Source organism: Arachis duranensis, chromosome 4 (assembly GCF_000817695.3).
Source record: "Arachis duranensis cultivar V14167 chromosome 4, aradu.V14167.gnm2.J7QH, whole genome shotgun sequence".
NCBI lineage: Eukaryota > Viridiplantae > Streptophyta > Magnoliopsida > Fabales > Fabaceae > Arachis > Arachis duranensis.
Window position 1 is genome coordinate 22,899,084 of NC_029775.3, and position 12,038 is coordinate 22,911,121.

Here is a 12,038-nt window from a genome sequence, read left to right on the forward strand (position 1 = left end):
CAAGCCGTTAATGAGGCCCATAATAGCGGCTTTTGTTGGCAAGTTTTGTATATCCATACATGTCTTGTTGAATCTTTCCATGTAGTTATGCAGGGTTTCCCGTTCTCCTTGTCGGATTCCCAATAAGCTCGGAGCATGTTTAGCTTTGTCCTTTTGGATGGAGAATCTGGCCAGGAATTTTTTAACCATGTCGTCGAAACTTGAGATGGACCTAGGAGGGAGGTTGTCGAACCATCTGATTGCTATTTTTGTTAAAGTAGTTGGAAAGGCTTTGCAACGAACTGTATCTGAGGTGTCGGTGAGATACATTCTGCTTCTGAAGTTGCTGAGATGATGGCTGGGATCTGTAGTGCCATCGTATAAGGTCATGTCTGGGAGTTTAAAGTCCTTTGGAATTTTTGTCTTCATGATCTCTTTGGTGAATGGGTCTTGCTCCTTTCGTGCATTATCTTTGGGAGTGGATCAGCTGGCTTTGATCTTGACATCGGCTTCAAGTTTTAGGAGTTTGGTTTCCAGTTTCTGGCGTCGCCTTATTTCTCTTTGTAGATCTTTCTCGGCCTCTCGTTGACGTAGATCGTCTTTCTCAAGTTGTTTTAACCGATCTTGAAATGCATCCAAGGCTCCCTCGTTTGGGGAGTTCTTATTGTTGATTTGGGGAGTATCTTTTGGTGTGGAGTCTGCGTTTTTATGCGACGTTCTTTCTTCTAGATCTGAGGTGTGATCGTTGTCATGATCGTCTGCCATGGTAATGGGACGACTTCCAGTTCCCCGGCAACGGCGCCAATGTTCCAGGGGTTACCTGAAACTGTAGGTCGATCTCGGATGAGATCTTCTGTACTGGTCGGAACGGAGGTATCCGATTTGTAGGACTTGATGAAGGTGCTGATTGCTTCGTCCTCGGAAGGTGGGGGTACCTACAAGGGACTCCGATGCTTAAGTTAGCAAGGGTATTAAGCAGGTATTGAGTAGAATCAGAGTATGAGTTATACCTGGGTGCTCCAATGTATTTATAATGGCTTAGAGTGACCTTCTTAGATAAGATAAGTTAGTTATCTTATCTTATCTTTTATCTTATCTTCCAGGGAACCGCCCTTCTCTCTGTAGGCTTGGGCTGCCTTAGGATTTGGGGCGTGTTCCTCTATTTGGGCCCTTTTTTGGGCTTTTCCTTGATTTGGCCGAGCTCTTTGAGAAGAGGTCGATTTGTCCTGACCTGAACAGGTGGTTGCTTTGTCTGTAGAACATCCCGGGTCGGACAGCTCGACCCCGGGTATGAACACCCGGCCACCAAAACATCGCCTTTAAATCATGGTACATCTTAGTACTTCCCGGGTGAATGGAGAATCCGCTTTTGTGTGCCTCCATTAAGATATCTTGCCTCAAAGTGTCAACATCCGGCACAATGATCCTACCCTTGAATCTCCATAACCCATCTTTTTCTTCCGACACTCTCCACTGTTTCCCTTGCTCAATAGCCGGTAACACCTTCCAAAACGCTTCATTATTTTCATGAGCCTTTAGGAGTTCGGACTTAAAGTCACTTGATATTTCTAATCGGCTCAAATACAAAGTTCCAGATACTTCTCGAGCACTAATTTTCAGACTCTCGAATCCCTTGAGCAACTTCTCCTCTTGAAGCATCATCCAAGTCGCATATAACGACTTCCGACTTAACGCATCCGCCACTACATTCGCCTTTTCCGGATGGTAATTCAACTCAAAGTCGTAGTCCTTCAATAATTCCATCCACCTCCTCTGCTTCATATTAAGCTCCTTCTGATCAAAGAGATATTTCAAGCTCTTGTGATCGGAGAAGACTTGGAACTTAACCCCATAGAGATAATGCCTCCACACCTTTAAGGCAAACACAACTGCAGCGAGTTTCAAATCGTGCGTAGGGTAACTAACTTCATGAGGTCTCAACTGTCGTGAGGCATACGCCACCACATTATAATGCTGCATCAGCACGCACCCTAGACCCTTTAATGAGACATCACAGTACACCTCAAATGGTTCGTTTGGCTCAGGTAACACCAACACAGGTGCAGTGGTCAACTTTTTCTTCAATGCCTGAAAGCTCTCCTCGTACTCAGGAGTCCAAACAAATGGAGTGTCTTTACGAGTTAACTTTGTCAATGGCAAAGCTAATTGCGAAAAGCCTTTGATGAACCTTTGGTAATAGCCAGCTAAGCCCAGAAAACTCCTTATCTCAGTTATTGTGGTTGGTTGCTTCCAATCCATCACAGCCTTCACCTTAGCTGGATCTACGGCTATTCCCTGCTTACTCACTACATACCCCAAAAACTTCACCTCCTCCTTCCAAAATTCACATTTGGACAGTTTTGCATAGAGTTTCTTTTCCTTTAGTATCTGCAACACAGTCCTCAAGTGTTCCGCATGATCTTCTTTAGTCTTGAAGCAAATTAGTATGTCGTCAATGAAGACAACAACGAATTTATCCAGAAACGGATGGAACACTCTGTTCATATAATCCATGAATACTGCAGGAGGTTTATCAACCCAAAGGACATTACAGTGTACTCATAATGACCATAACGAGTCCTGAAAGCGGTCTTAGGGATATCCTCACCCCTCACCCTTATCTGGTGATAACCGGATCGCAAATCGATCTTGGAGAAATCCCAGCTCCTTGTAACTGATCCATGAGATCATCAATTCTCGGCAATGGGTACTTATTCTTTATCGTGACCTTATTTAGCTGCTTGTAATCCACACAGAGCTACATACTCCCATCTTTCTTTTTTACCAGTAACACTGGAGCACCCCACGGGGAAACACTTAGTCAGATGAAGTTCTTACCCAACAAATCCTCTAACTGAGACTTTAGCTCGGCCATCTCTAACGGTGACATTCTTACCCAACAAATCCTCCAACAATTTGTGGCTTTATGCCCTGCCTTTCCACAATTGTAGCACAAACCTCATACGGCCTTGCATGGTGCTCCCGGTTGGTGACTTCCACAACTAGTACAAGCTTGATCATTCTGAGGCTGCTTTCCAAACCTTTTCCCTTGGGAGTTGTTGTTGTTGGGCCTCCTAAAAGAACCTTCCCTCTTGAAAGGCAGACCTCTAGGTGCAAAGCTCTTCCTCGGTTCTGTACGAATGATCCTTTGTGACTTCCTCTCTCAGCGGCTGCCTTCTTCACACACTCTTCAGCAACCCTACATTTGTTCACTAACTCGGTGAAAGTCCTAATCTCCATTGATCCCACTGAACTAAAAATATCGCTCCGGAGTCCTCCTTCATACTTAACACACTTCCATTCCTCATATTCTACCGGAGTCCATTTTGACACATACGAAAGAACCTGAACAGCTCCTCAAACTTGTCAGTATACTCAGATACGGATATAGTACCCTCCTTCAGCTGTAGTAACTCAAGCTTCTTGGCCGTCCTAGCATAAGTCGGAAAGTAATTCTTATAGAACTCCTCTCGGAAGACATCCCAGGTGATATAGTCATCACCCTGCTGCAGGAGACGTCGGATTCCTTGCCACTAATGCAACGCTTCGCTAGTGAGCAAATAGGTAGGAAACTCAACACGCTGTCCTTCAGGCACCACCTACGCTTGCAGTGCTCGTTCCATAGCCTGAAACTATGTATCGACTTCAGTCGGGCTAGTAGTTCCCTTGAACTTAGGTGGATTAACTTTCAAAAAGTTTGCCAGTGTCATCGGGCCCTGAACTCCACCTCCGTCATTACCATGGTTGTTCATCTGTTGACCAAGAGCCTCACCAGTGGCTTACATAGCAGCAGCCATGTTCTCCAATGCAGTCATAAAGTTCACCGAGTCATTAGGGTTAATCTCCAGTGCACGAGCATTTGTATGACCTCTCCCACAGCCTCTATCGCGTCCACAAGGCGCCATCTGGTTCCTATACACACCAAACAATCGATATTAAGTTGATCAATCTCAATATCGGGAGTTTAGTGCTTCAAAGTCCTAAATGCATGCTCATGAACATTTATGCCAATTATATCAAGATATACTAATAGCACATAACACACATACAGAGAATGCACAGAAGCATAGTCAGTCCGTCCCTCAGGCTCTACAGGAACGAACTGCTCTGATACCATAATGTAACACCCTACCATACAGAGTCTTATGCTTAAGTCATAATTCAGAGATGGCAAGGTATTATGACCTCTAAAATAAAAATTTAGTACAAATAGTATTGTGAAAAATGATTATAACTAGGAGCCTTTTTAAGAAAAAGGGGTAAAATAAAATTCGCAACTCTAAAGCACAACACTTCGATCGCTAACGTAACAAACAAGGATAAACCAACCCGAGATTATATATATACAAAAGAGTGCCAAAAACAGGAATATCAAAACTCAAAATCCGGTTGCGAAGATAACCGGTCCGAGCATAGCAATATATACATATAATAAAATAGGAAACCCCAAGGAAACCCAAAGGAACACAAATACAGAAAACCTATTCTCCAAAATCTCCTATAAGAGGAGTCATCACAGTTTGTATTATTCAATGGAGATAAAAGTATCTAAGAGAAATCATGAAATCAAAACAGAGTTCCAAGAACAAAGGATCTTCGCTAATCCAGAAGTCTCCAGCATGCCTCAGCGAGAAACCTCACGTCCTGCATCTGAAAACCACAAAATCCGCATGGGTGAGAACCAGAGGTTCCCAGCATGGTAACAGCTTCCACATATATAATATATAATAATAGAGGTAAACCGAAGGCAATCCTAGAACTTCCTCCAGATAAAATCAAAGCTTATAAACAAGCTAATCCATAAGCGGCAACTGACTAAAGATCCTTCAGTCTAACTAATACTTCCCTTTCCAATTCCTTCAGACCTCCCAACCACCAGCAGGAGTATAATGTAGCAAACACAGATATATCAGACAAGAGATATACAAATAGGAACAAATAAGACATTTAGACAAATAGCAAGTAATATGCAGTCAAATAGTCAATCTCAAATAATTCACATAGTATGCATATGAAGAATGCCTGTCCCTAATGGCTGATGATATCATCTGTCGGTTATAAAGCCAACCCGACAAGTCCTGGTAGCTAACCATTGGACTGTCCCTTTGTCGTGTCTCCCCAACTCGAGTTATACTCAATATAAACTTGATCATAATCATGATCCATATCCATCATCCTCACTGGTGAATATTTATGGGGGTGAGCTCATCTGGGGCTTTTACAGTGCCCGGCCACCCTGACGACATAGGGTCAAAAGAGATTCGAGTCTCAATCTGGAGCACGTGGTGGCTAGCCACTGCTTTCTCCCAGGAAGACTCTCATCTCCGACAGTGGAAGTGCAAACATTCACAATTCATTCAATAGCATATATGCATTTGTACTTAGCTATAATCAGGGCTCCGCCGTAACACGGCAATAATCCAGCCATCCGGCTCACGGTTAAATCATAACCAGCCAATTCATTAACAATCACGGCCCTTCGGCCCATGGCATAACAAGCACTTCCACCGCCATCCTCCGCCTCTCACATAATCATCTTTGATCCTCATTGATCATTCATTTTTCCCTTACTTCACTCGCAAGTTACCACATCCACTAGCTCCTTTTCTCATTGCTAGGCTTATCATAATGATTTAAGACATACATAGTGAGATCGGAGGCTTAGAAGTATTAAATTTTGCTTTTAAAACTCAAAAATCAACTTTGGGATGAAAACAGGGCCACGCGTACACGCACTCCATGCGCACGCGTGGATGGCAACAAAACTCATCGACGTGCAAGCGTCATACACGCGGACGCGCAGATTGAAAAACATCCAAACGACGCGTACGCATCAGCCATGCGTACGCGTGGGTACATTTATGCCCCAGGCACAAAATCGGCACAACTTTGGCACAACTCTCGGGAAAATGGTTGGGCATGGGGTGCATCACATAGATGCGCACGCGCATGCCACGCGCACGCATGGATGGTGCCTTTTTGAAAAACGGCGCGTACGCGCCAGGTGCGCCTACGCATGAGGGGATCATTCTGCTAAAAATTTTCTAAGCTAAAAGCTGCAGAATTTACAGATTCAACTGCCAATCTTCTGACGGACATAACTCTCTCATTTTAAATCGTTTTTCACCCGTTCTTCAAATGGCATGGACATCCCAGATCTAATTTCATTTTTAAATAAGTTTGGTACAAAACGGGGATCTGTAGTCCAAGTTATGTCCCGTCAAAGTATGCCCAAAAACTATGTTTTCATACAAAACCACAAGGTGCCATTTTCAAAACAAGCAATTTTCAACTCTTTTCAAAGTCAACCAAAACATGCCAATTTCAATCCTTTTTGAAATCAATCAAATGTACCAAAATCAACATCAAGCCTCCTTAACTCACACATCAAGACTTCACCACAATTCACAAAGCATCATTCCACTGATTTAACACTTCTCAATTAAATGGCTAAGAGACAACACATAAACATGTCATATATACTTTCTCATCCCAATTTCAATAATACCATTTCCAATTAACCATCATTACACATGCTCAATATCATACTCACCATCAACATGGTGTCACCCACAATTCAACCTCAATTACTCATCAAGCATATATCACAACACGCATAATTCTCATACATCATACCATCAAGGCATCAATAATCATTATCACATATATGACCACATCATATATCTCAACCATTCAACAACATCAATAATTCAATGCCTATCTTAGGGCCTCTAGCCTAAGTATTTCCCACCACATTACATATTAGATACGAGAAACCGAGACCATACCTTTGCCGATTTCCCAAGCTCAACCGGAGCACTTCCAAACCACTTGTCCACAAGCCCTCTAGGTCTCAACACCTCCAAGAATAGATTTTTACCACCAAAAATCTCTTTACAAACTTTCCAAGGTCTCAACCTAAGCCACAATCATCATACCCACACACAACATCTCAATACCCAAATATCATAGAACAATAAATTACATTAGGATTGAGAATCTTACCACACCCAAGGTCCAAGGAGACAAGATTAATCTTCTCCTTCGAGAAAGTTGGGTCCTATAACATCAAAGAGCCCAAAATCTCAACATTTTTTCTCATAAAACTCGAAAACAAGGCTGGAAATTTGAAGAGCAAAATGTGGCTTACCTCAATATTGGTTGTATGAGTTTTGTAGAGCTCTCCGCGGTGAACGCATGGCCACAAATGGTGCAGCAATCGGAGCTCTAGATCAAAAGTTATAGTAGTTTGAAGATCAACCAAGGGAGAGAACTTGAGAGAGTATTCTTTCTTTGCTCTCCATCATTTTCAGCGTGAATTTTAGTGTTGTGAGGAGTGAGAGTGCTGAAAACTAGGGTTTTGGTTTAGTTTAGTTGGGCCAAGGACCCACTTTGGGTCTGGTTGGCCCGGTTTAGCCCGTTCGGTCCAATCTTGGTCCCAATTCCACGAAATTGGTACCGAAATTCTCGTCTCAATCTCCTCTATCATATTAAGCCATAAAAATCACATATATGGCTTTCTAGAATAAATTCTCATTTATAGGTTAATTAGCCATTAATTAACCGGGTCTTACATACATTATTTTTAGAATCTTTTTAAAACTTCAAAGAACTTAGATATGACTGAATGCATAAGCAAAATTCATATTAGAGTGACTAAAGATATGAATGGAGAGCTCGTGAAGGAAGTTACTGATTAGAAAATCAAAGAAGCTACTTTTAACCTTGGAAGTCTCAAGGTACTAGATCTAGATGGATTAAATGGTCTCTTCTTTCAAAAGCATTGGACAGTTGTTGGGAAAGAAGTTTGTGAAGTTGTTAAGAGTTTCTTTCATGAAGGAAACTTGTCAAGTAGCATAAGAGAAACCATTATAGTTTTGAATCCTAAGACCAGTTACCCAGAAACTCTTAATCATATTAGACCGATTAGCTGCTGTAACTTTATTTATAAGATTATTTCTAAGGTGATGATTATTAGGCTTAGAAGAATAATAAATAAAATTATATCACCCATTCAGAATGCTTTTGTGGGGGGATGCCTCATTCAATATAACATGGTAATAGTGCAAGAAATGTTTCATTCTTTAAATAAAAAACGGAAGGATTCTTCTAGGAATTTAGCAGTTAAGATTGATATGAACAAAGCTTATGACAGGTTGGAATGGTCATTCCTAGAAGCTACGAAATGTGTCTCACAAGTTACGTATAAGATTAAGATCGATGAAATTTTGTCAAAGAGTTTTGTGCCACAAAGGGGACTAAGGCAGGGAGATCCTTTATCGCCGTACTTGTTTATCACAACTGCAGAAATTTTTACTATCCTTATGAATAAGACTAGAGAAGAGGGTAGAATTTCTAGAAAGAAAAACTCCTTAATCAATCTGGGAGGGAGGTTCTCATCAAATCGATAATTCAGGCGATACCTGCCTATACTATGAATGTCGTCCTCTTTCCTAAAGGATTTTGTCAACGTCTTAATAAGAGAGTGGCTACATTTTGGTGGGCATCTACTAGAAAGGATAGGGGTATCCATTGAGGAGTTGGGATAAAATATGTGCTAGAAAAAAAGATGGAGGAATTGATTTTAAAGATTTTTATAGTCAAAATATAACACACTTGGCAAAGCAAGCAGGGAGAATTTTGGAATGCCCTAATGCGGTATGGGTTCATGTGCTTAAGGCTGTATATTTTCCAAATAAGGACTTTAAAGAAGCTAAGGCAGGAACGGTAGCATCATGGATTTGGAAACGTATTGTGCATGGTAAGAATTTTCTTTAGAGAAATGGAAGATGGTTGATTGGGAATGGAGAGAAAGTGAAAATCCTGGAAGATAACTGGATAATGAACATGGGTAAGAGTCTTGAGGTTAGGAAAATGTCACTTTTGTAAAGGAGCTGGTTAGTAAAGGATAGGGCTGGAATATAAATGAGTTAAGGAAATATTTTGATGGAGATACTATAGGAAAAAATCATTAGAACCACAGTGAGTATTATTTGAAGAGAAAATAAATTCAGCTGGCCTCTTAAAACAGATAGAAAGTACACTATCAAGACGAGATATCATATTGCCAGAAAAGAATGTAGTATCAATAATAAAAATAACACATCTACTAGTGATGATTTCAAGGACTTATGGGGGGACATTTGGAAATTAAAAGTACCTCAAAAAATTAGAACCTTTTATGGTGGGCTTCACATAACATAAAACCGTTTTTTCAAAATATTTATAATAAAAACATAACTAACACTCCTATATGTGCAATTTGTTTGTAGGAACCAGAGATCACTGATAAATCACTATTTTATGGTTTATATTGTGTTTAATTGAGTGGTTTTTATCAAGTCTTTACTCACTTATTCATACAATTAGCATGTATTTACAATTCCTTCCCAAAATTGTTCCATGGTTGAAAACTTGCTTCCTAAAGCTTTAAATTGTGTATTTTAATTTCTCTTTTATACCATTCGATACCGTGATCTGTGAGTTAAGTGTTTCAGGCTTCGTAGGGCAGAAATGGCTTAGAGAATGGAGAGGAAGCTTGCAAAAATGGAAGGAACACAAGAAATTGAGGAGATGACCAGCGAGAAGTGACGCGCTCACGTGCCTGACAGAAGAAATGGAAGCTACACGAGTGACGTTAACGCGTCGACGACACGTACGCGTGGCAAGGAAAAATACTGAATGACGCGCACGCGTGGACGACGCATACGCGTGACCTGCGCGATCTGTAGAAATTACAGAATACGCTGGAGACAGTTTTGGGACGCGTTTTGACCCAAATTTTGGCCCAAAAACATAGATTAAAGTCAGGGAACTTGCAGAGACTCAACATATCAGATCATTTACATAATTCACTTTTCATAATTTAGATGTAATTTTTAGAGAGAGAGGTTCTCTCCTCGGTTCTCTCCTCTCTCTTAGGATTTAGGATTAGGATTCCTCTTAAAGGAATTAGGATTTCATCTTCTTCAATCACATGTTCAATGTTCCTTTTATTTATTCTCTCAATTTAGTTTATGAACCCTTTATGTTTAGATTGATTTTCTCTTTAATACAAATTGAGGTATTTCAGTTATATGATTTTTTTTAGCTTTCTATATTTTTGGCTTTGGTTGAGTAATTGGTAATGCTTGAGTTTTCGAAATAAAGCAGTGATTGAAATTGGGAGTTGCTAATTAATTTGGATACCTCTAAAGCTAGTCTCTCCACAGGAGTTGACTAGGACTTGAGATTCATATTGATTTATCCACTTGATTTACCTTCACAGTTAGAGGTTGACTAAGTGGGAGCAATAAACAATTCTCATCATGCCTAATAAGGATAACTAGGATAGGATTTCCAGTTCTCATACTTTGCCAAGAGATTTTATTATTGTTAATTTATTTTTCTTGTCATTCAAACTACTTGCTCCTTATTTCAAAAACCCAAAAATATTGTTTTCCATAACGAATAATAAATCATACTTCCCTGCAATTCCTTGAGAAGACGACCCGAGGTTTGAATACTTCAGTTAATTATTTTTATTGGGTTTGTTACTTGTGACAACCAAACGTTTGTACGAAAGGATTTTCTGTTAGTTTAGAAGCTATACTTACAATGCGATTATATTTGTGAATTTCTTCACCGATAGAAAATCTGATCGTCAATCACTGAGCATGCGTTGCTGCTCTGCCCTTGGACCAGGGTAGTGTGGTTTAGAGCCCAATTTCAATGCTGTCCTACGGCCTATACAGTATCATCTTTTGGGAAATGGATAAGGGATCTTTTGGAAAACATGAAGTTGAATACAGGAGCAAGTTATGAACTGTGTAGCAGCAATGTTGGTTTTTTGGTATGAGAGGTATGGAAAGCAAGAAATCAAAAAGTGCATCAGAGGTCCAAACCTAATCCATTAACAGTGATTTACAAGGCTAAACAAATGGAAACAGAATTTGCAGAAATTGCAGAAGAACCTGCAAAGAGTTCTATTAATGAAAGAAGGCCAGTTAAAAGGGTTACCTGGAGACCGCCACTGGCAGGATGGGTTAAGTGCAATATTGATGCAGCGTTTGTTGAAGTTCATTTTGGAGGGGCAAAAATAGTAGTATTAAGAGACCACACTGAAAACCTTCTCACAGGCTCAAACTCCAAAATAGTGGCCACCTCGCCTTTCGCTGCAGAAGCCTTAGCAGTTAGGGAAGTATTATTAATGGCAAAAAACTTTCAACTGGAAAGAATTATCATTAAATCTGATAGTTTGATCCTCATCCAAGCACTAAAATCACAGGCATTAATTGTAGAAATTCAAGTATTTTTAGATGATATTTCGGATTTATCAAGAAGTATCTCAAATTGTGGGTTCATCTGAGTGCCTAGAGAAGGAAATGCCTTAGCGCATGAAGTAGCTAAGCTTACAATTGATGGTACCCTTCAACAAAATTAGTTTATGTGAAAGCCACAAACCATCACGAACATTCTGAGAAAAGAGAATTACATGTCACTACAAATGACAAATAGATCATGACTATAGAATTTGAGTTTGACTGGCTGCAAATAAATTTAAATCAGAAAGAAATTTAGCATTATTTTTCCTTCTATGTCCCAACTGAGGAGGAATTCCAACACCATCAACACAATAGCATCAATGGCCAAAGCTGCATCAATAAAAAATGAGATTAATGGGAGGAGAGATAGGAGTTGTTGCCAGACAGATCGAGGTTATTGCAGCTTCGGGCATCTTCAGTCTTCACGATGGGTGGAGGTAGCAGCATAGCAATGACAACATTCCACAGGTATCACGAAAGACATGGGTGCAACATTCGGGGAGCTGCATAACTCGTTAACGTGGGCAACAAGTTGTAATTATCTCTAGGAAGATGAAGTCTATGGAAGGCTGTGCTGCTGTCCTGTAATTCTGTTTCATGGAGCTTGGAGTCTTGCTTGGTTCGGGTAGGGCTACAACTTGGAAATTAAAAGCATGGAATCTGATATATTAAATAAAGTATGTGTGCTTTATTTAATAGGAGTAACTGATTACATATATATTTGACAAATTTGGGATTAACAAATACCAGAAAAGC

The 12,038-nt window shown here is 40.2% G+C and overlaps 1 protein-coding gene across 1 annotated transcript; it reads left to right on the top strand.

Annotated features, from left to right (window-relative positions):
* Positions 1-10,897: 10,897 nt before the first annotated feature.
* LOC127746613 (uncharacterized) lies at positions 10,898-11,326 on the top strand. The gene has a single exon (XM_052260480.1). The coding sequence runs from the start codon at positions 10,898-10,900 to the stop codon at positions 11,324-11,326; it is 429 nt and encodes a 142-aa protein (XP_052116440.1).
* The last annotated feature ends 712 nt before the right edge of the window (positions 11,327-12,038 follow it).

Bases quoted from the DNA above. Each gene is read 5' to 3' on its own strand.
- LOC127746613 (XM_052260480.1), top strand. From the start codon at position 10,898: ATGGAAACAGAATTTGCAGAAATTGCAGAAGAACCTGCAAAGAGTTCT.